Genomic DNA, 24,880 nt, shown 5'->3' with positions numbered 1-24,880 from the left:
GTTTTAAAAGAAAATCTCGAAGCTGTTATTCTACTTCGAGGAGGGATAATTCGTTCAAAAGAGTCGAAGGTAGATCGACCCATTTAGGTGAAATTATGGGTAAAGCCAGAGCAAAGTTACAGTTTGGCAAAGGTGGAAAAGTTGGTCAAAATTTTTTAAAAAGGATTTCTTCTATAAACTTCTCAAAAGGATGAAAATCCCTATACCTATTTACTCTTTCTTTTGTTTTTCTCTCAAGGAAAGAGCAGCTTCAAAAATAGTTTGGGATATTCTTTGTGGTAAGTAAAGTACTTTAAAAAATCGTTCAAAAGATTGGATTTCTCGAATATGCGTACCTCTTGTCTTGGCCTTTGGATCCCCTTCTGAAATAGAGAAAAAGCAGAAGTCATCTTCTGGTTGCACGCTTCGATAGATATCTCAGGGTGATGATAATAAGTAGACCACCAACTTTGAAAAGTGCTGGTACAGTAGAAAATAGGCTCGAACTCAAAAGGGGAAATTTCTGGCCTACGTTTTCGAAAGAAACTAATAGCCTCATTCAGATCATCAATACTCTTTCGAGCGTTTTCAAGAATATCGAGATTTGACCCCTCCAGCATAAAGAAGGTTTTAACTGGCCCAACCCAAATTGTCGAGCTACCAGATTTGGTTGATAAGCAACCACTTGATAGGGCCTATGAGTGAAACTACAAAAAAGAAGTTGACATGAAAGAAACTGTCTCCATGTCATTAAAACTTCAGACTGGGCACTTGGGGTTCTCGAAGGAAAGGATGTTTGAACCATACTGGCCCTACCTTTCGAGCAGAAAAAGGAGCAAGTTGAGGAGTGAAAGATTGAAGAGATAAGAAAAAATTGAAATACTGTCGAAAAGCATTACAATAGTGTTTTTTGGCTATGTTAGTAGTCAAGAAAGTCAGACGAAAACCTTCAATCTCTCGAGAAATATTGGGTGGTTCAGAGCTTTGTAATTTTTCTTCAAAAATAGCATTCAACCAGAGCTGAAGCAGCCAAAAGGGCCACTAATGACTGAAGGAAAGTCATTAGACTTAAATGAAGCTACGGCCTCATTTAAATTTTCATACAAATTCCCTAAGATAAGCTTCCCAAGGCATATTGAAGACTCTTCATGCAGTAATTGGGCCAAAGTAAGCAGTGTCTTTGGTACTTGGAGCAATCTCGAGCAAAAAACATATGCGGAAAGCCAAAACATCAGAAAAGCAACATGCTCCTCATCAGTAACGGGACCATCTCGATTCATATTCAAGGTTATGAAGAGTTGGTAAGAAAGCTTTTGGAAGTTGGGGTTACATCAGGATTTTTGGGGTGAGAATCTGGTCGAAATGAAGGACCAGTTGGCCTAAGCCCAAGAATGGCAGCCACATCGAAAAGAGTTGGGGTAATCATACCACAAGGCACGTGGAAAGAGCTAGTTGCTCGATCCCAGAAGAAGAGAGAACTCATGATCATAGGGAAGTTGTAAGACAGATTGTACCTAGACAATTGAATGATATCATAGATTCCTATGGCCCTCCAACTATCTTGTTTTTCACCCTCAACTCTATCTAACCAAGGCAAATATAAGTCTTTGGTTACAGGAGGCATAGTTATAAATATTTTTTGGGCATTCTCGAGAGAGTCCAAGTTATATTTGGAAGAGAATGCCAAGACTCCATCAGCAGAAAAAGAAGACTCGACAGATGATTGGGGAACAAAAGGACCTAAAAATGCATGAGGTTTCGAGCCTAATGAAAAGGGAATGAGTACCTGAGATTTCCAAATAGCCAGTTTCTCCTCCTCGAGAGGTGGCTCAGGAAGGTAGCTCGAATGACCCAAAGGAACGAGCTCAGCATTGGAGAAAGCAGAGGGAACCTTAGACTTGGAGGCCATTTCGATGAGAAATAGGGAAGATAAGGACTAACCAGAAGAAATTTTGATACAAAAAGAAGCAGAAGAGAGAGAACAGAGCTCTTAAGAAAGAGAGTAAAAACGAAAGCGTAAAAAATGAGAAGGTAACTTCGCTTTTTATACTGGTCCCCAACCTCGTACAAGGCCCATACAAGAGCCCAAGTCTAGAGTATTTTGGCACTTAGTGGGAAGATGAAAAGATAGTGGGGTGTCTTTTCGATCAAAAATGGCCTTGAATCCCCAACAGAACAAAGCACGTCTCAATAATGGGACATTTTCAGTAACTGCCAAGCAGTACCTGCATTTATTGCGCTGACTTTGGACAACGTGCTTGACATAAAGCAGGTAAGTGGCAGAGACGCCATAAGAAATGGCGGGAAAATTAGAAAATGAAAATTTTCCAATTAAATTAAAAAAATATTAAAATCTCATCTACTTGAGATATTAATATTTTGGGGGGCATCTGTTTGGGATAAGGAAAATTTTCTAAGTTAAAAAGGAAACTACATTTCAAGAAGTTTTGAGGGTCAAGAAGGAGCCAAAGATAAACCTGAACATAAGAGAATATTGGAAGATCTTTGGTTTTAATTAAAAGGAACACATTTCCTAAGACCACAAAACTAAAGGCTTTTTCGAGAAGTTTTGAGGAGTTTTTAAGTCACTAACACCAAAAACTACTCCAAAAATAGAACTGGCAAGAAAATATTCCAAGTCCACAAAACTGATAGTTTTTCGAGGAGTTTTTAAGTCCTGACACCCAAAGCTGCTCGAAAAACAGGACTAACAGGAAAATATTCTAAGTCCACAAAAAATTGATGGCTTTTCGAGGAATATTTCATGAGTTTCCAAGTACCTGACACCCAAAACTGCTCGAAAAGCAGGAAGTGGTAAGAAAATATTCTAAGTCCACAAACTTGGCTGAGTTCCAGATTTCCTCCAGAATTGCTCGAAAAACAAGAAGTGGTCAGAAAATATTCTAAGTCCACAAATCTGGGCGAGCTCAAGAGTCCCTCCAAAATTGCTCGAAAAACAGAAATGAGCAAAGAAAATGTTCTAAGTCCACAAGACCCAGACAGACTCTCAAAACTCCAGAATGGCTCGAAAAGAGAAGCCAAAAAGAAACTATTCCAAGGCCATAACATTAAAAGAGTTTTCTAAGTTTCTCTCAGAAATACTCGAAAGATAGGAGTATTGAAAAATTCAAAAGCAGTTACCAGTAGTTATCAACATTCACCACTACGCAAAGGAGATCATGGGCGATAGCGGTTACAGCCCCAACAAACAGCACGATCACAAGCAATCGTGGATAGTGAGCATCAACAGTTGAAGGCAGTTACTAGGAAGTGCCCGCAAAAGGAGGAAAACGATGGTGATCTTCATGTCTATAAATACTACAAAGCATTATTTTAGAGAGGACGACTTTTTGCACCCAGACACCGCACCTAAACATTCTGAGACGCTGAAACCCTGCACCGCGCCAGACACCAGCTACAAGGAGACCTACGGTGGCCGCTGTTCGCCGTTGTGAGGAGTCGTACGTTTACATTCACGCACCTTTAAATTCCTGCACATTTCCATTCCTGCATTTCAATTCAAGTTGCTTTGTTTAAATTGCTTTTGTTCCTGTTTCTGCAATTCATTTCCTATTTTATACTCTTCTATAACCAACTTCTACGTTAGTTATTCAATTCTGTACAATTACTATTCCCTATTTTTGCTTAATACTCTTTTTCGCCGTTTATTTGAGCATCACGTTAACAACACACTTAAAAGAACCCAAAGAGGACCTAAATCCAGTCCCCAGATCTTTGGATTATTTGTTTACAAATTGTCATTTTTCGCCGTAAACAATTGTTATATATGGCAATGTTACTTATATTCTATGATTAGCCATAGCCACTGCTTAATTGAATCTAAATCCATAACTATGGTCAGTTCAGTGGCAGTGACACTTTTCTCTGCCATGCTCATGATCATGCTAATGCCCACTTGCACCGCACTTTCCAATATAAATAAAGAAAAACACGCTCTGCTCCAAACGGGTTGGTGGAGTCATTACGCGAATATCTCAAACCATTGTGAATGGGTGGGCATCACATGCAATGAAGATGGAAGTGTTGTTTATATTTCCGGATGGGAATTAAATAATGACTATCCGTTATCAGAAGAAATGCTGGAGATTGGGAAGTTGAACGTCACTGCCTTCACGAATTTAGTGACTCTACATCTATACGGAATGGGACTTAGAGGAAGCATCCCTACAGAAATAAGCAGACTTACAAAGCTTGTATTTCTTGACCTGTCCAACAATCGCCTAAGTGGTAAGCTCTAGGATTAACGTTTAGTGGTGTTGAGTTATCTCTTTTACATTCAATTGGTTGCACAATCTCATACATACATCTCTTCCTTTCTTTTTCCACCACATTGCAGGTTCAATCCCTTCCACATTGGGTCAATTGAAGAATTTAATCTATCTCTACCTTGATTCAAACCAATTTCAAGGTCCTATTCCAATGGAACTGGGGAATCTAACACTATTGACCGGATTATATCTCTCACATAATTCACTTTCCGGTTCAATTCCTTCCACGTTGGGTCAATTGAAGAATTTAACCTATCTCTACCTTGGTTCAAACCAATTTGAAGGTCCTATTCCAATGGAACTGGGGAATCTGACACAATTAAAAAAATTAGATCTCTCTCATAATTCACTTTCCGGTTCAATCCCTTCCACGTTGGGTCAATTGAAGAATTTATCCTATTTTGACCTTGGTTCAAATAAATTTGAAGGTCGTATTCCAATAGAACTAGGCAATTTGGCGTATCTAAATATCTTAAATCTATCACATAATTCTCTTACTGGGTTGATACCATCGGAGATGCCCATCGGTCTTTCAGATGTAGACCTTTCCCACAACAACCTCATAGGGTTTATCCCATCTTCAATCCTAAAGTGTCCCTATATCCAAAATGTGGATTTAAGCTATAACTTGCTATATGGAACCATCTCTTCCCAAATCCACTGTGTTTATCACCTTCAGCTTAGCCATAATTTTTTGAATGGTGAGATTCCATTTCTTCCAGAAATAGACTCTGCGTTAAATAGTTTGGATCTTAGTTATAACAATCTCACAGGCAAATTGCCCAAAGAACTTGCTGCTCTATCTTACATAAATTTGTCATACAATTCTTTTGACTTCTCACAAGACCTTGACAGCAACTCACGGTTACCAGATTACTGTTCTTTTAAGAAAGACTCAATAATTAGTTACCACATGCCAAACTTCACATCATGCCATTTTGTTCACCACCGCAATTTTTTCCACCAAACCAATCCTCTTGCAAGCAAAAACAAACTCCTCCTGTTAATTTTTCTCCCCACCATCTGCTTCATTCTTTTTGTATTACTTTCAGTATTTTATTTTGCAAGGTTGATGTTAAAGAACAAACCTGAAGAAAGATCAACAAACAATGGAGACTTATTTTCTATATGGAACTATGATGGTAAAATTGCATTTGAAGACATCATTGAAGCAACAGAGGACTTTCACCTCAAGTACTGCATTGGAACTGGTGCATATGGTAGCGTCTATAGAGCACAATTGCCTAGCGGTAACATTGTTGCATTGAAGAAACTTCACCAAATGGAATCTCAAAATCCAACTTTTGACAAGAGTTTTCGCAATGAGGTCAAGATGTTAACAGAAATCTGCCACAAAAACATTGTAAAGCTTCATGGGTATTGCCTTCACAATCGTAGCATGTTTCTTGTCTATCAATACATGGAAAGAGGTAGCTTATTTTATGTCTTGAACAACGATGTGGAAGCTGAGGAGTTGAATTGGAGTATGAGGGTGAATATCATTAAAGGAATGGCACATGCTTTGTCCTACATGCATCATGATTGTACCCCACCAATTATTCATCGAGATGTAACAACTAGCAATGTTTTGTTGAACTCACAATTGGAGGCTTTTGTTTCAGACTTTGGCACTGCTAGACTCCTTGATCCTCATTCCTCCAATCAAACCTTAGTAGTCGGCACTTATGGCTATGTTGCCCCAGGTTAAGTACACTTTTCCGTTAAAAAAAAAAAAAAACCACTGTTTTTGACTAACTTTAATTGATGGAGTGATTTAGTTGAGAAGTTGTCTTAACTTTGATTTTTTTTTTTTTTTTAATCTTTTACAGAGCTTGCATACACATTGAAGGTGACAGAAAAATGTGATGTTTACAGTTTTGGAGTCGTGGCTTTGGAAACATTAATGGGAAGGCATCCAAGAGAGCTGCTCTCATCTTTATCAAACCCATCTAATCAAAACTTCTTGTTGAAGGACCTCTTGGATTCACGTCTTCCCCTTCCTTCCAGTCAAAAAGATGCTCAAGATATTGTACTTGTGGGAACAATAGCATTAGCATGTTTGTGTTCCAAACCAAAGTTCAGACCATCAATGCAACAAGTGGCTAGGAAACTCTCTTGTTACAAATTGTCACTGCCTTTGCCTTTGTATGAGATTTCAATCCATCTCTTAATGTCTCAAGAAATATGACATGCTTCCTATAACAAGTGTCAAGAATGAAATTTAGTTGGCAAAACCTAAGGAAATGGTTATTTTTCTTTTTAAGGGTAAGTAGGAAATGTATGATTGTTGTTGTCCTTTAAATTCGTAGGAAAGCTTGCTTTGTTGACTCGCTTTGGCTTTGAATCGGAGGTCTTCTATACTGTAGAGGTTCGTACACATTTGCTATGCGATGACTTTGGTTTAGTTTTTATTAGTTAGCTTTTTTCTCTATTTTTTTTTTCTAATTTTCCATTGTATAAAAAAAATAGACCCATCGTGCCGGCTTCTATCTAGCGTCTTCAAGAAGTTTTTATTTTTGGTAGCTCCTCCTGTTATTGCTACCAGCATGGCAGCTTCTAATTCCTCATCCATAAATCAGGAACTTCAGGCTTTACTCCAGAGTGGTTGGTGCAATGATCATCTAAATATTTCAAATCACTCTGATTGGAATGGTATCATATGCAATGATGATGGAATTGTTACGAATATTGATGCATGGGCATTCAATATTCCTCAGTCAGAAGAATTGCTGCAGATTATGAACTTGAATGTAACTGCATTCACCAATTTAGTTCGTCTTGATCTCTATGCACTGGAACTCACGGGAAGTATCCCTGTGGAAATAGGTACACTTACAAAGCTTACTCATCTTGACCTCTCTAACAATCATCTTCATGGTAGGATACCTAAAGAACTCTTAAATCTCACTCAACTTGAGAAGCTTGATCTTTCATGCAATTCTCTTGGTGGTGTTATCCCTTCTGCTTTTGATCAATTGGAGTAACCAAATTCAAGGTTTCATACCAAAAGAACTAGGGAACTTAAAAGGGTTAAAGCAATTGTCACTTGGTCATAATTCACTCACTAGTTCAATCCCATATACTTTTGGTCAATTGAAGAATTTGGTCTATCTCTTCCTTGGTTCTAACCAACTTGAAGGTTGCATACCAATAGAACTAGGAAATCTAACACGTTTAGGGGTCTTAAATCTTTCAAATAACTCTCTTTCGGGTTCAATACCATCAGAGATTGTGCAAGCTGTTAGTATTTGGAACCTTGATCTTTCCCATAACTGCCTTAGAGGGTCTATTCCATCTCCTCTCTTGAACTGTCCCTCTTTTGCAACAGTGGATTTAAGCAACAACTTGTTAAATGGAAGCATCACTTCGCAAATTGCTTGTGTTACTAACCTTAACCTTAGCCATAATTTTCTCAGTGGTGAGGTTCCATCAGTTTTGGGAATGAGTTCCATTTTATATAGCTTGGATCTCAGTTATAATAATTTCACAGGTAAACTACACAAGGAACTTGCTACTTTAGCATATATAAACCTCTCATTCAAATCATTTGATTTTTCACAAAACCTTGACTCAAAGTCACAATTACCAGACTATTGTTCTTTCTCAGAGAAATCATTAATCAGTTATAGCAAACCAGATTTCAGATCCTGCCATTCTGTCCACCAAACCAATCATCAAACTAATAAAGCTAAGTCTTTAGTTGCAATTGCGCTTCCAATCGTTTGTTTCATTCTTTTTGTACTTTTTGCAACATTATATTTCACTAGACGTGTGTCTAAAGCCAAATGTGTACAAACAACATCAAAGAATGGAGACTTGTTTTCTATATGGAACTACGATGGTAAAATTGCATTTGAAGACATCATTGAAGCAACTGAGGATTTCAATATCAAATATTGCATTGGAACTGGGACATATGGTAGTGTCTACAAGGCACAATTGCCAAGCGGCAACATTGTTGCATTGAAAAAACTTCACCAAAAGGAATCTTAAAATCCATCATTTGACAAGAGTTTTCGCAATGAGGTCAAGATGTTAACCAAAATTCGTCATAGAAACGTTGTAAAGCTTCATGGGTTTTGCCTTCACAAGCGATGCATGTTTCTTGTCTATCAATACATGGAAAATGGTAGCTTATTTTATGCCTTGAACAATGATGTGGAAGCTGCAGAGTTGAACTGGAGTAAGAGGGTAAACATCATCAGAGGAATGGCACATGCTTTGTCCTACATGCATCATGATTGTACCCCACCAATTGTTCATCGAGATGTAACAAGTAGCAATATTTTGTTGAACTCACAATTGGAGGCTTTTGTCTCAGATTTTGGCACAGCTAGACTCCTTGATCCTGATTCTTCAAATAATACTTTGGTAGTTGGCACGTATGGATATATTGCTCCAGGTTAAGGATGTTTTTAAAGAAGAAAATCTATTTATAACTTCCCTGAATTGATTTCATTATGTATTTTGATAAGCTAACTTTCTTGTTTTTCTTACTATTACAGAACTTGCTTACACATTGACTGTGACAGAAAAATGTGATGTTTATAGTTTTGGAGTGGTGGCATTAGAAACATTAATATCAAACTTGTCCACTCAAAGCAAATTGTTGAAAGATCTTGTGGATTCACGTGTTCCGCTTCCTTCAAATCCAAAAATTGCTAAAGATATAGTTATTGTGATAATGCTAGCATTGGCATGTGTGAATTCTAAACCAAACTCTAGACCATCTATGCAACAAGTGGTTCATGAACTCCACGGTTCCAAATTGCCACTATGTTTGCCTTTATCTGAAATTTCAATCCACCACATCTTGACTCGAGATATACCTTCTTTATGTGTTACCGGACTAAAATAAATGGAATAGTTGTAATTATTATAAGTTAGTCTATTAATAGCTTAGTTAATTAATCAATTTCGTTGAGTAATTAGGCTGATTAGTTCTACTATAAATAGTTTTTTTTTATTATTTTAGACTTTAAGCTCTCATTCTTTCTTAAATTGAAAAACTAAGTTCAACATTTTTTTTCCAAAATTACTTGTCATTTCTTTCGTGTATTTTTTATTTTTAACCTTCTACACTAATTTCATTAAATTTGACATCATGTTATAACAGTTTGCTTCCTAAGGATGTAATGATCAATGTTTCATAAGTAAACATTAGATCAATGCATGCTACTCTGTGATTTTGATTTATCTATGTTCCTCTTTTTGTATAAGCTCTTTAATTGGCCTTCACTACTGTAATTGAAAGTTGCAAATATATCAAATCATACGTGTTATAGTGATAGAAACCTTTTGCTATTTTGTTTATATTTAAAATTGAAATAACTGATCGATGGTTTATTTACTTGACAATACCAAACAGTTTATAATCTGTATAATATTTTCTGTTTTTTATTTTATTTCACTCCATCAATCATCAGTGACAGAAGTGTTAAATTTTTTTTCATTTTTCCTTATATAACAAAGCCGAACTCTCCCACTAATTCAACTCCTCGTCGCTTCCCCTAGCCATGTTTTAATGGAATTTATCTAAAGTGTGCTGTGGTATCCTAAAACATTTTTATGGTTATTGTATCTAAAAATTTTATACTAATAAAAATAAAATATATAATAAGTTAAAAAATATTATTATGTATAATTTATTTAAAATTATATTATTTATATTATTTGTTACATAGTCTTATTATTATTATTATTGACATTGTATATTAAATTTTTATTTTATTTTTTATTATTTTTTATAAATATTTAACTTTGAATGAAATATAATTTATATTTAAATAATTTTTATTTATTATAAATATAAAATTATAATATAATATATTAATAAAATAATTAAATATTAATAATAATAAAATTAAAAAATATATTAATATAGTATTATTATTTTTATTTTAAAATTTTAATTTATTTATTTTAATTGTATCCTTTTTCTGTTCAAATATTTATGCGCTCTCCAGTTTGTTTAAATGTAGCAAATATAATAATTTATTATTTAAACACATATAAAAATATTTTTAGTTTCAAATAAAATATAATTTCTATTTATTATAAATAAAAATAAATTTAAAATAATATAATAATTAAATATTAATAATAACAGAATTAAAAATATGAAAAATATATTAATATAATATTATTTTATTTTTAAATTTTAGTTTGTTTATTTTTTATTACATCCAATCTTATTTAAAAACTTAACTGCTTTTAAACTTATTCAAATATAATAACTTATTATTAAATAAATTTATTATTTAAACACATACTTAAATATTACGGGTTAGAATTTTTCATGTATAATACTTTAAAAAATTTTAAGAGTACTACATAATTTACCTTTGTCTAAAACTTATTCTAATAGTTGTAAATAATAGCATTGAAAGTCTAAACACTAATTAACGATAATAAATAAATTTCATTCCATTAATGATGATAAATCGTACACTAATTCAATTTCACTACTCATATTGTAACTTATAGGAAGGGAACATGAGGATGAATTCTACTTATTGAATTGTGTTGACAGTACAATGTTAATAATTGTAAGGTAAATGTTGGCTTAAATAAAGTTTTGATTTTTCTTAAAATTCACCATTTTTTTCATTTGATTTTTTATTTTTAATTTATTTTAAATAAGTTTCTCAAAATTTATTTTATTTTTTTAGTCCATCTATTATTAATTTTTCTCTTTTTCATTTATCTATATAACATTTAACTTAACTCATATAATATAACGTGAAATTGATGGAAATATTTCTTTTGATCAATTCAACTAAGTTAAGAAATAACGTTGTGTTATAATAAAAACTTATCTTATTCTCAAAAATTTCATATTTTATGTTACCAAAATAAGATGACGTAAATCATGAGATATAATAGTGAAATAATTTGAACAAAATTAAAAATGTAAAAAAGATCAAAAAGATGAAAAAAAAAATGAAGTGTCACAAATTCAACATAACAGAAAACAAAGAATAATAAGTTCAATGTAAAATCATCACAAAAATGCAAAAAAAAATTTGTAAGATTCTAGTAATAAGTTCTTCAAAGATATAATTATTAATTTTTATTCAAAATTAAAATTGTCTCTTTAAGAAACTTTCAACCGAGTATTTAGGATCAAAAGTGAAACCATACAAAGCTACAGTAAACAATATGACCAAGCCAATAACAATAATTTTGATAAAAATTTTAAAAGGCTTCAATAACCAATATAACTAAATTCACTAAGCATAATAAAACATAAAATTTTAAAAAGACTAAATAATTATTTACAATTCAGCCCATAAACATAAAATATAATAAGTCATTTACTTAAAATATAAAGTCTCAACTCAAAATACAAATGAAAAATTATGTAAACATGGTTGATTCTGAATACTAAGAGTTGATTTTGAAGATAGAAATTTGTAATTAAGAGAAAAATTATCATATTGTCTACACAAATTTGAGTAAATTAAGCTATAAGAAATTATTTTCTTTTGATAAATTTGTACATAAACAAGGTTGCATTTAAACGGGATAATTAAAAATTTTAAAGAATTTAAATTACATCATTTAAACTTTAATATTTTGAAATATTTTATTTAAATAAAATAATTAAATTTTTTATTTTAAATATTTTTGTTTGGATAGAGTAATTAAATTACTTACATTCTTAAAAAATAATTATAATTATAAACAAAATTAATTAAAAATATAATATTTAAATTATTAACTTCATCATAAGTAAATAAAAAGCTTGAATAGAACAAATAATAAATAGAAAAAGCAATTTCACATTATCACTCTTTTATTAGGATTTAGAATTCTTTATTTTTAATCTATTAAAAATTTCACTAAAATTATTAAAATTTTAAAAAATTTTAAATTAAATATTGAAACAATAAATTTTAACTTACAAAATTAAATTATTTTAAAAATAAATTACTCAATTAAGATATCTTATTTAAATACATTCTAAGTTTACCAATAATATTCCGTTAAGAAAAGAAAATAATAGCTTTGAAGGCATCGACCATATGAACTAAACCTCATCTAAACTAAAGAGTAGTGTGTTAAAAAAAATTTAAAATAATAAAAAATAAGAATCATGTTATTAATTTAAATTTATATTTATAAAAAATTTTATTTAAATTAACGGAGCTAAAATTTTACTTTTTTATTATACATTTTTTTTACTTTTTTATTATTTAATTTTTTTTAATTTGGTAAGTTCACATTTGTTACCATGGTTTAAGGATGTGTATTGATAAACTTTTTAAAGACACTAGATAAAAGTATGCACGATGAGTGTATTTTCTTTATACAATGGAAAATTAGAAGAAGAAAAAAATAGAGAGCAAAGCTAACTAATAAAAACTAAACCATAGTCATCGCATAGCAAATGTGTACGAACCTCTACATTAGAAGAGCTCCGATTCATTGCATGTGATACCCTCTCAATGACAATGGTCAGAGACATTTGGGTGATGATTCCACCAACCCGTTTGAGGCAAAGCCTGTTTTTCTTTATTTATATTGGAAAGTGCCATGCAAGTGGGCATTAGCATGATCATGAGCATGGCAGAGAAAAGTGTCACTGCCACTAAACTGCCCATAGTTATCGATTTAGATTCAATTAAGCAGTGGCTATGGCTAATCATAGAATATAAGCAACAGTGCCATATATAACAGTAGACGTTCATGTGCAAAATGTGTTCCCAATTTCCTATCAACTTCTTCCTTCATTTGGAAGAAAGTGCAATGCAGTGAGTTGTGTGGCTGAATGTGATTCATATCCATATTGTCGTTTCCTTCAAAGTTTTTCATTGTTCATTCTACGCTCTTCTAATTAAGAATTGAAAATTGAATAAAGGTATAGGGTGTGTGAGAACCGTGGAATGTCTTTTGGAAAGTGCTATGTTGGGTTGAATCTTGACTTTGACCGATTTGCTAAGTTATTTGCTATGCTTCTGCATAGTCTTAATTCACTGCATTGCTTTCCATTCATTCCTCATATTTGATCAAATTTGTTGAGACTCAGATTGATCCACTTCCTCATTGGGACAACTACCATTCTCTGTCATAGGGATTAAGCTAACAGATATTTTTTAATTTGAAAAGCTTAATCAATTTGAATTATAAGTGTTAATCAATTTAGTTTTAAATTTTATAAAAATCTCACTTTTAAAGTGGTTGATGTTTATAATTTGAAGAATAAAAATAGGTATTAACTTCAAAAACGTGTATAATTAGTGAGATAACGTAAGGGGCTATTTTAAAAATATTTTTTATTTAAAGATTTATTTACAATCCTTTCATTACACAAGAACTAAATAAAAAAAATTATAAGAAGACTAAAGAAGTATTTCAGTCATAATTTAATTTATTTATTTGAAAAAAGTGATTGTACTAAAAAAACATAACATTAAACAATAAAAATGAAAACTTTGAAAGAGAGAAAGAATAGAATCATGATATTATATTAAATGCAAAGATATTATAAAAATAAATTATAACTTGTTAGATGTAAGTTAAATGAAATACTTAAATTATCTAATATGTTATAATTTATTACTTCACTCACCGCTAGATGTAAGTTAAATGAAAGACTTAAATTAAATGTAAAAATTTATAAACTTACAATAGTGTGAGAAAATCATTTTTCAACATGCCACTTACTAGTTAACTTAAATTCATATTCATTTTTTAAGTTTACTTAAACATTTCAATTCACTTTTATATTCCTTAAACTCTCATTGAGTTTATATTTTATAATATCTTTGCATTTAATATAGTATCTTCATTCTATTTTTTCTCTCTTTCAAAGTTTTCATTTTATTGTTTAATGTTCTTTTTTTAAATACAATCACTTTTTTCAAAAAAAATTAATTAAATTATAACTGAAATATTTCTTTAGTCTCCATATAAATTTTTTTTATTTAATTCTCGTGTAATGAAAGGTTTGTAAATAAATCTTTAAATAAAAAAATATTTTTAAAATAACTCCTACCTTTATCTCACACATAGTTTTGAATTAAATATCTATTTTTATCCTTCAAATTATAAGCATGAAATTTTTATAAAATTAAAGAATAAATTGATTAACATTTATAATTTTAAGGACTAAAATAAGTATTTACTCATTGCTTATTTGGTTTTATTTTAATCCTGGTACAAAACAAATTATAACAATATATTAATAAATTTAAAGTATAATTTATATAAATAATTTATGTAATAATATTGATATGAATACAATTAAGCTTTTCAAATTAAATAATATCTGTTAGCTTAATCCCTATGACAGAGAATGGTAGTTGTTCCCATAAGGAAGTGGATGAATCTGAGACTCAACAAATTTGATCAAATATGAGAAATGAATGGAAAGCAATGCAATGAATTAAGACTATGCAGCAGAAGCATAGCAAATAACTTAGCATATCGGACAAAGTCAAGAGTCAACCCATCATAGTACTTTCCGAAAGACATTCCACGGTTCTAACACACAAGTCACTGCAATGCACTTTCTTCCAAATGAAGAAGTTGATAGGAAATTGGGAACACATTTTGCACTTTAACTTGTATTGTTATATATGGCAAGTCCCACACCCAGTGCCAATATCTATATTCTATGATTAGCCATAGCCACTGCTTAATTGAATCTAAATCCATAACTATGGGCAGTTCAGTGGCAGTGACACTTTTCTCTGCCATGCTCATGATCATGCTAATGCCCACTTGCACCGCACTTTCCAATATAAATAAAGAAAAACACGCTCTGCTCCAAACGGGTTGGTGGAGTCATTACGCGAATATCTCAAACCATTGTGAATGGGTGGGCATCACATGCAATGAAGATGGAAGCATTAGTTCTATTTCCGGATGGGAATTAAATAATGCGTATCCGTTATCAGAAGAAATGCTGGAGATTGGGAAGTTGAACTTCACTGCCTTCCCCAAATTAGTGCATCTAGACATTAGCGGAATGGGACTTAGAGGAAGCATCCCCAAAGAAATAACCACACGTACAATGCTTGAAGTTCTTGACCTGTCCAACAATCACCTTCGTGGTAAGCTCTAGGCTTAATGTTTAGTGGTGTTGAGTTATCTCTTTTACATTCAATTGGTTGCACAATCTCATACATACCTCTCTTCCTTCCTTTTTCCACCACATTGCAGGTCCTATACCCCTCCAACTTGCCAATTTCACACGTTTGAAGGAATTGTTTCTCTATAACAATTCCCTGTCCGGTTCAATCCCTTCTACGTTGGCTCAATTGAAGAATTTAATATATCTCTATCTTCATTCAAACCAATTTCAAGGTCCTATTCCAATGGAACTGGGGAATCTGACAATATTGACAGGTTTAGGTCTCTCACATAATTCACTTTCCGGTTCAATTCCTTCTACATTGGCTCAATTGAAGAATTTAATCTCTCTCCATCTTGATTCAAACCAATTTCAAGGTCCTATTCCAACGGAACTAGGGAATCTGACACAATTGGAAATATTAGATCTCTCACATAATTCACTTTCCGGTTCAATCCCTTCCATGCTGGGTCAATGGAAGAATTTAACCTATCTGTACCTTCCTTCAAACCAATTTGAAGGTCCTATTCCAATGGAACTGGGGAATCTGACACAATTGCAAGAATTAGATCTCTCACATAATTCTCTTTCCGGTTCAATCCCTTCCACGTTGGGTCAATTGAAGAATTTAATCTATCTCTGTCTTGATTCAAACCAATTTCAAGGTCCTATTGCAATGGAACTGGGGAATCTGACACAATTGAAAGTATTATATCTCTCACATAATTCACTTTCCGGTTCAGTCCCTTCCACGTTGGGTCAATTGAAGAATTTAACCTATCTCTACCTTGATTCAAACCAATTTGAAGGTCCCATACCAATAGAAGTAGTGAACTTGACACTTTTACAACACTTAAATCTTTCCCACAATCACCTCACCGGCTCTATCCCATCTCCTATCCTGAATTATCCACTTGCAACAGTGGATTTAAGCTGTAACTTGTTAAATGGAAGCATCACTTCCCAAATTGGTTGGGTCATTGACCTTAACCTTAGTCATAATTTTTTCAGCGGCCCGGTTCCACCTGTTTTTGGAATAAATTCTACGGTGGATAGGTTGGATCTTAGTTATAATAATCTCACTAGTAAGTTACATAAGGAGCTTGCTAATTTAGGATATATAAATCTTTCATATAATTTTTTTGACTTCTCAGAAAACCTTGACTCACAGTCTCAATTACCAGACTTTTGTTCTTTCCCAAAAAATGCACTTATCACTTACTACCCACCAAATTACACAGCTTGTCATTATGTCTACCAAACCAATTCTCAAACTAGTACAACAACTAGTAAAGTAAATAGTACAACAACTAGTAAAGTAAAAACTATCATTGTAATTGCTCTTCCTATCACTTGCATCATTCTTTCTGTACTTGCAACATTATATTTCCTAAAGTGTAAGAATGAGGCCAAATTTGAAGGAAGATCAACAAAGAATGGAGACTTCTTTTCTATATGGAACTATGACGGTAAAATTGCATTTGAAGACATCATTGAAGCAACTGAGGACTTTCACCTCAAGTACTGCATTGGAACAGGTGCATATGGTAGTGTCTATAAAGCACAATTGCCTAGCGGTAACATTGTTGCATTGAAGAAACTTCACCAAATGGAATCCCAAAATCCAGCTTTTGACAAGAGTTTTCGCAATGAGGTCAAGATGTTAACTGGAATACGCCACAAAAACATTGTGAAGCTTCATGGATATTGCCTTCACAATCGTAGCATGTTTCTTGTCTACCAATACATGGAAAGAGGTAGCTTATTTTATGTCTTGAACAACGATGTGGAAGCTGAGGAGTTGAATTGGAGTATGAGGGTGAATATCATTAAAGGAATGGCACATGCTTTGTCCTACATGCATCATGATTGTACCCCACCAATTGTTCATCGTGATGTAACAACTAGCAATGTTTTATTGAACTCACAATTGGAGGCTTTTGTTTCAGACTTTGGCACTGCTAGACTCCTTGATCCTCATTCCTCCAATCAAACCTTAGTAGTCGGCACTTATGGCTATGTTGCCCCAGGTTAAGTACACTTCTCCTTGATACGCTCTTGTCTCCCATGAACTTCACCAAAAATAAAGTAAAAATTAATCAATTTAACATTATATTATATTAGTCTATGACCCTATTCTTTACCAGCCCTCCTCTCTCTCGCTCTCTCTATCTCTCTCTCTCTACTTCTGACACTAACACTAATGCATTTCACACCAACAGTGTCTCATCCTCCTCAGTTCTCATTGCTGAGGTGAGAAGAGAAACACCATGTTCCAAGGATGATGGAAAAAGCTTTAGAAAAACACCTTCATTTTTTTTGCTATTTCTAACTATTTTTGACTAACTTTAGTTGATGGAATGATTTAGTTGAGAAGTTGTCTTAACTTTGATTTATTTTTTAATCTGTTACAGAGCTTGCATACACATTGAAGGTGACAGAAAAATGTGATGTTTACAGTTTTGGAGTTGTGGCTTTGGAAACATTAATGGGAAGGCATCCAGGACAGCTACTCTCATCTTTATCAAACCTATCTAATCAAAACTTCCTGTTGAAGGATCTCTTGGATTCACGTCTTCCCCTTCCTTCCAGTCAAAAAGATGCTCAAGATATTGTACTTGTGGGAACAATAGCATTAGCATGTTTGTGTTCCAAACCAAAGTTCAGACCATCAATGCAACAAGTGGCTAGGAAACTCTCTTGTTCCAAATTGTCACTGCCTTTGCCTTTGTATGAGATTTCAATCCATCTCTTAATGTTTCAAGAAATATGACATGCTTCCTATAACAAATGTCAAGAATGAAATCTAGTTGGCAAAACCTAAGGAAATGGTTATTTTTCTTTTTAAGGGTAAGTAGGAAATGTATGATTGTTGTTGTCCTTTAAATTCGTAGGAAAGCTTGCTTTGTTAACTCGCTTTGGCTAAGAATCGGAGCTCTTCTACTGTGGAGGTTCGTACACATTTGCTATGCGATGACTTTGGTATAGTTTTTATTAGTTAGATTTGCTCTCTATTTTTTTCTTTTCTTCTAATTTTCCATTGTATAAAGAAAATACACTCATCGTGCCGACTTTTATCTAATGTCTTTAAAAAGTTTGAATAAACACATCCTTAAACTATGGTAACAAATGTGAACTTATCAAATAAAAATAATTAAAATAATTAAAAAGTAAAAAAAAAATATCTATAATAAAAAAGTAAAATTTTAGCACTTTTAATTTAAATAAAAAATTTTATAAATATAAATTTAAATTAATAACATGATTCTCATTTTTTATTATCTTAAAAACAATAATACACTACTCTTTAATTTAAATGAAGTTCAGTTCACATGGTCGATACCTTTAAAGCTACTATTTTCTTTTCTTGACGAGATATTATTGGTAAATTTAGAATATATTTAAATAAAATATCTTAATTGAGTAATTTATTTTTAAAAAAAATTATAATTTTTTAAGTTAAAATTTATTGTTTCAATATCTAATTTAAAAAATTTTAAAATTTTAAGAATTTTAGTGAAATTTTTAATAGATTAAAAATAAAGAATTCTAAATCTTAGTAAAAGAGTGAGAATGTGAAATTGTTTTTCTATTTATTATATGTTCTATTCAAGCTTTTATTTAATTATGATTAAGTTCATAATTTAAATATTATATTTTTAATTAATTTTGTTTATAATTATTCTTTAAGAATGTAAGTAATTTAATTACTCTATTCAAACAAAAATATTTAAAATAAAAAATTTAATTATTTTATTTAAACAAAATATTTTAAAATAAAAAACTCAAATGATGTAATTTAAATTCTTTAAAATTTTTAATTATCTCGTTTAGATGCAACCTTGTTTATGTGCAAATTTATCAAAAGAAAATATTTTCTTATAGCTTAATTTACTCAAACTTGTTGACTATATAGTAATTTTTGTCTTAATTACAAATTTCTATCTTCAAAATCAACTCTTAGTATTCAGAATCAACCATAGAAAGCATAAATGCTTCCAAGAAGTGTCAGCAGACAGCAGGTCCCATTTAAATGTTTCAAGTGGATCTGCATACAACATTGAACTTGTGGACTTCTTGCCTTCAGCAGAATCTTGATCCAACTGCATGTTTGGCAGCAGGCTATTTCTGAGAAATAATCGCTTATTTTTTAAATTTTCTCATCGAAAGTTAATAAAAATAAATATTTTTTCTTTGAATAAAACTGAACCAAACATGCACTTAATCTTGAAAGTCTTGCGAAATCTATATCCCAAGATATTTGATAACTTTTTGATAAGTGCACCAAATCGTTGAAGTAACAAAAATATATTATCGTCCTCTGGGATTAATGTTAAATACCAACCCACAAGAATGACACTATTTGGGTCACCAAAACAACAGTGTATAAACAGCACGAAAATTAAACAAGTGCAGAACTGTAAAAATGAAATTAAAGTGCAGAATTAAACTTGGAGCAATAAACAAAATAACTGCGGAAAGTAAATTTAGAATAATTGCAGAATTTAAATATCTTAATTAATGGAAGTGGGTCTAAACATAATTAAAAAACAGGTTGAGTTTGAAATCCCTTATCACTTTCCCTTTGCATACAAATATATTTATAACTCAAAACAGCTTCTTTAATGATCAGATTTTCTAAAATACCCAACTCCAATTCTTTGGTAATTGGTTCTAAAATGAAATTAGTGTCCTAATTCTTTAGATACAACTAAAAACATTCAGCATTAAGAATTAAACTTGTTGACCACATCATCATAAATTTATATTCCTAGATAATTCATAATAAGCAAATTAATCCCTATCCAAGAAAGCTTACTACTTTCCAGCAATAAACCTCTTTTCATCAACCTCATTCACGTAGAACAGTGAAGCATTAAGTTCAGAATTAATATGTTAGAGAAAAAAAGGTGTCTTGAGCTATATCCAATGTTGGTTCATTGCAAAGGGTAAAGGTATAGGTTCATCTTTACTCAACCCAAGAAAATTTAGCTAGACATTATGAAAGAAAATGAATTAAAATTGAGATATATTACAAAAATAGAATTCATAGTCATAGAAAAGCTTATACAGTAACATGATAAAATGAAAGAGTTACTGTTCTATTACAAATTCAGAGAAGATGGAAAGGAAATCCAAGTTCCCATGAGAATCCTTCTACCAAGATGTAAGAAAATTTTCCTAGTTATCCTATTCTACGTAAAACTGTATGAAAACTTAGAAATCTGTGTTCCAGAATGTTCTAAAAATAGGAAAGATAAAAGATGACAAGCTCCCTTTTCAAAAAAATTTCGCTTTTACATGCTTAGTCAGCATCATGTCTCCACAATCAGGAATCTGTGTCCTCACAAAAGTGTCTTACAACTTCAGCTCCTTAAGTCTAAAGTGTCAATTTCTTTTAACTTCCTTCAAAATTAAACTACCAGCTATCAGAATATAATTTATTCATCTATTTTTTTTAACACTTACAACATTTCATTGAATTTCTCAATTAATTGCATTAATTTATAATTTAAATTTAAGGAAATATGCCTAAAAACCTTTAATTTTCTAGATGAATTAGTAACTCATAAGTGTTAACTTAGTTAGCGTGAAATAGTAACGCAGTTAAGCTTTCAATTATTGATCGGTTAGGATTTAGGAACATTAAGCAACAAGGCTTGGTCATGGCCTATCAATTATAAACATTAATGAAGTAAAAACTTGCATGAAACGGCAGCGTATAGTCAGTGTCACAACCTCACCAGTCACAAGGAATATTATATTATTCCCTGCAGGATCCATAACCTTCTCATATAAATACTAAGTTGAAAATATCAATACTTCAAAATTCATAAATCAAAAGTATCTAAAGCCATTAGAATTTGAATTAAGCATGGCTTTAAATTCTGGTTGCAGTTTGCTAGTGATGGCACTTATTTTTGGTAGCTCCTCTTATGTCTTGTTCCTACAACCTGTTATTGCTACCAGCATGCCACCTTCTAATTCCTCATCCATAAATCAGGAACTTCAGGCTTTACTCCAGAGTGGTTGGTGCAATGATCATCTAAATATTTCAAATCACTGTGATTGGAATGGTATCATATGCAATGAAGATGGAAGTGTTACGAATATTGATGCATGGGCATTCAATATTCCTCAGTCAGAAGAATTGCTGCAGATTAAGAACTTGAATGTAACTGCATTCACCAATTTAGTTCGTCTTGATCTCTATGCACTGGAACTCACAGGAACTATCCCTATGGAAATAGGTACACTTACAAAGTTTACTCATCTTGACCTCTCTAACAATCATATTCATGGTAGGATACCTAAAGAACTCTTAAATCTCACTCAACTTGAGAAGCTTGATCTTTCATGCAATTCTCTTGGTGGTGTTATCCCTTCTGCTTTTGATCAATTGGAGAATTTGACCTATCTCGGCCTTCGTTCTAACCAAATTCAAGGTTCCATACCAAAAGAACTAGGGAACTTAAAAAGGGTTAAAGCAATTGTCACTTGGTCATAATTCACTCACTAGTTCAATCCCGTATACTTTTGGTCAAGAGTTTTCGCAATGAGGTCAAGATGTTAACCAAAATTCGAAATAGAAACATTGTAAAGCTTCATGGATTTTGCCTTCACAAGCGATGCATGTTTCTTGTCTATCAATACATGGAAAATGGTAGCTTATTTTATGCCTTGAACAATGATGTGGAAGCTGCAGAGTTGAACTGGAGTAAGAGGGTAAACATCATCAGAGGAATGGCACATGCTTTGTCCTACATGCATCATGATTGTACCCCACCAATTGTTCATCGAGATGTAACAAGTAGCAATATTTTGTTGAACTCACAATTGGAGGCTTTTATCTCAGATTTTGGCACAGCTAGACTCCTTGATCCTGATTCTTCAAATAATACTTTGGTAGTTGGCACGTATGGATATATTGCTCCAGGTTAAGGATGTTTTTAAAGAAGAAAATCTATTTATAACTTCCCTGAATTGATTTCATTATGTATTTTGATAAGCTAACTTTCTTGTTTTTCTTACTATTACAGAACTTGCTTACACATTGACTGTGACAGAAAAATGTGATGTTTATAGTTTTGGAGTGGTGGCATTAGAAACATTAATATCAAACTTGTCCACTCAAAGCAAATTGTTGAAAGATCTTGTGGATTCACGTGTTCCTCTTCCTTCAAATCCAAAAATTGCTAAAGATATAGTTATTGTGATAATGCTAGCATTGGCATGTGTGAATTCTAAACCAAACTCTAGACCATCTATGCAACAAGTGGTTCATGAACTCCACGGTTCCAAATTGCCACTATGTTTGCCTTTATCTGAAATTTCAATCCACCACATCATGACTCGAGATATATCTTCTTCATGTGTTACAGGACCAAAATAAATGGAATAGTTGTAATTATTAGAAGTTAGTCTATTAATAGCTTAGTTAATTAATCTATTTTCGTTGAGTAATTGGCTGATTAGTTCTAATATAAATAGTTGTTTTTTAATCATTTTAGACTTTAAGCTCTCATTCTTTCTTAAATTGAAAAACTTAGTTCAACATTTTTTTCCCATAATTACTTGTCATTTCTTTAGTGTATTTTTTATTTTTTACTTTCTACACTAATTTCATTAAATTTGACATCATGTTATAACAGTTTGCTTCCTAAGGATGTAATGATCAATGTTTCATAAGTAAACGTTAGATCAATGCATGCTACTCTGTGATTTACATAAAAATTTCTAGGCCTCTTTTGATTATCTCTGTTCCTTTTTTTAATAAGCTCTTTAATTTGCCTTCACTACTGTAATTGAAAATTGCAAATATATCAAATCATACATGTTAATGGTGATAGATACCTTTTGCTATTTTGTTTATATTTAAAATTGAAATAATTGATCGATGGTTTATTTAGTTGACAATACCGAACAGTTTATAATCTGTATAATATTTTCTGTTTTTTATTTTATTCCACTTCATCAATCATCAGTGACAGAAGTGTTAAAAAAAAAATTTCTTCTTTCCTTAGATAACAAAGCCGAACTCTCCCACTAATTCAACTCATCGTCGCTTCCCTAGCCATATTTTAATAGAATTTATCTAAGAGTGTTGTGGTATCGTAAAATTTTTTTATAGGTATTGTATCTAAACCCTAAAAAATTTATATCAATAAAAATAAAATATATAGTAAGTTAAAAAAAATATTATTATATATAATTTATTTAAAATTATATTATTTATATTATTGTTACATAGTTCTATTATTATTATTATTATTATTATTATTATTATTATTATTATTATTATTATTGTAGTAGTAGTAGTTGTATATTAAATTTTTATTTTATTTTTCTATTAATTTTTTATAAATATTTAGTTTCAAATGAAATATAATTCATATTTAAACAATTTTAATTTATTATAAATAAAAAATTATAATATAATATATTAATAAAATAATTAAATATTAATAATAATAAAATTAAAAATATAAAAAAATATATATTAATATAGTATTATTATTTTTTCAAATTTTAATTTATTTAATTTTGATTGTGTCATTTTCTTATTCAAAGATTTAAGCGTTCTTCAATTTGTTTAAATGTAGTAAATATAATAATTTATTATTATATAAATTTATTATTTAAACACATGTAAAAATATTTTTAGTTTCAAATAAAATATAATTTTTATTTATTATAAATAAAAATAATTATTACATAATATAATAATTAAATATTAATAATAATAAAATTAAAAATATAAAAATATATTAATATAATATTATTATTTTATTTTTAAATTTTACTATTTATTTTTTATTGCATTCATCTTATTTAAAGACTTAACTGCTTTTTAATTTATTCAAATATAACAAATATAATAATTTATTATTAAATAAATTTATTATTTAAATACATATTTAAATATTATTGGTTAAAATTTTTCATGTAAAATACCTTAAAAAATTTTAAAGGTATTACAGAATTTATCTTTATCTAAAAGTTATCCTAATAGTTGTAAATAATAGCATTGAAAATTTAATACACTAATTAATAATGATAAATAGTTTTATTCCATTAATGATGAAAAATCGTACAATAATGTGTAATACACTAATTCAATTTCACTACTCATATTGTAACTTATAGGAAGGAAACATGAGGATGAATTCTACTTATTGAATTGTGTTGACGGTACAATGTTAATAATTGTAAGGTAAATGTTGGCTTAAATAAAGTTTTGATTTTTCTTAAAATTCACCATTTTTTCGTTTGATTTCTTATTTTTAATTTATTTTAAATAAGTTTCTCAAAATTTATTTTATTTTTTGTTCAGTCCATCTATTATTAATTTGTTAATTTTTTTCATTTATCTATATAATATTTAACTTAACTCATATAATATAACGTGAAATTGATGGAAATATTTCTTTTGATCAATTCAATTAAGTTAAGAAATAAAGTTGTGTTATAATAAAAATTTATCTTATTTTTAAAAATTTCATATTTTATGTTATCAAAATAAGATGACGTA

General features: G+C 30.9%; 3 protein-coding genes and 1 pseudogene across 3 annotated transcripts; all 4 read left to right on the top strand.

Moving 5' to 3' along the window:
• Nucleotides 1–4,076: 4,076 nt before the first annotated feature.
• On the top strand, nucleotides 4,077–6,456 carry LOC113851131 (MDIS1-interacting receptor like kinase 2-like). Its single transcript, XM_027481610.1, has 3 exons — nucleotides 4,077–4,227; nucleotides 4,337–5,971; nucleotides 6,098–6,456. Exons 1-3 carry the CDS (start codon nucleotides 4,077–4,079, stop codon nucleotides 6,454–6,456), a joined length of 2,145 nt encoding a protein of 714 aa, XP_027337411.1.
• Nucleotides 6,457–6,814: 358 nt separating this feature from the next.
• On the top strand, nucleotides 6,815–9,126 carry LOC113851130 (annotated as a pseudogene).
• Nucleotides 9,127–14,934: 5,808 nt separating this feature from the next.
• LOC113851129 (probable leucine-rich repeat receptor-like protein kinase At1g35710) lies at nucleotides 14,935–18,121 on the top strand. Its single transcript, XM_027481609.1, has 3 exons — nucleotides 14,935–15,328; nucleotides 15,438–17,378; nucleotides 17,763–18,121. Exons 1-3 carry the CDS (start codon nucleotides 14,935–14,937, stop codon nucleotides 18,119–18,121), a joined length of 2,694 nt encoding a protein of 897 aa, XP_027337410.1.
• A 3,102-nt stretch (nucleotides 18,122–21,223) lies between these two features.
• Nucleotides 21,224–22,741, top strand: LOC113851127 (probable leucine-rich repeat receptor-like protein kinase At1g35710). Its single transcript, XM_027481608.1, has 3 exons — nucleotides 21,224–21,794; nucleotides 21,869–22,285; nucleotides 22,389–22,741. The coding sequence occupies exons 1-3, from the start codon at nucleotides 21,224–21,226 to the stop codon at nucleotides 22,739–22,741; spliced, it is 1,341 nt and encodes a 446-aa protein (XP_027337409.1).
• The last annotated feature ends 2,139 nt before the right edge of the window (nucleotides 22,742–24,880 follow it).

Source organism: Abrus precatorius, unplaced genomic scaffold, assembly GCF_003935025.1.
Source record: "Abrus precatorius isolate BTA unplaced genomic scaffold, Abrus_2018 Scaffold9, whole genome shotgun sequence".
NCBI classification, from domain to species: domain Eukaryota; kingdom Viridiplantae; phylum Streptophyta; class Magnoliopsida; order Fabales; family Fabaceae; genus Abrus; species Abrus precatorius.
This window is presented reverse-complemented; position numbering and strand designations above follow the sequence as displayed.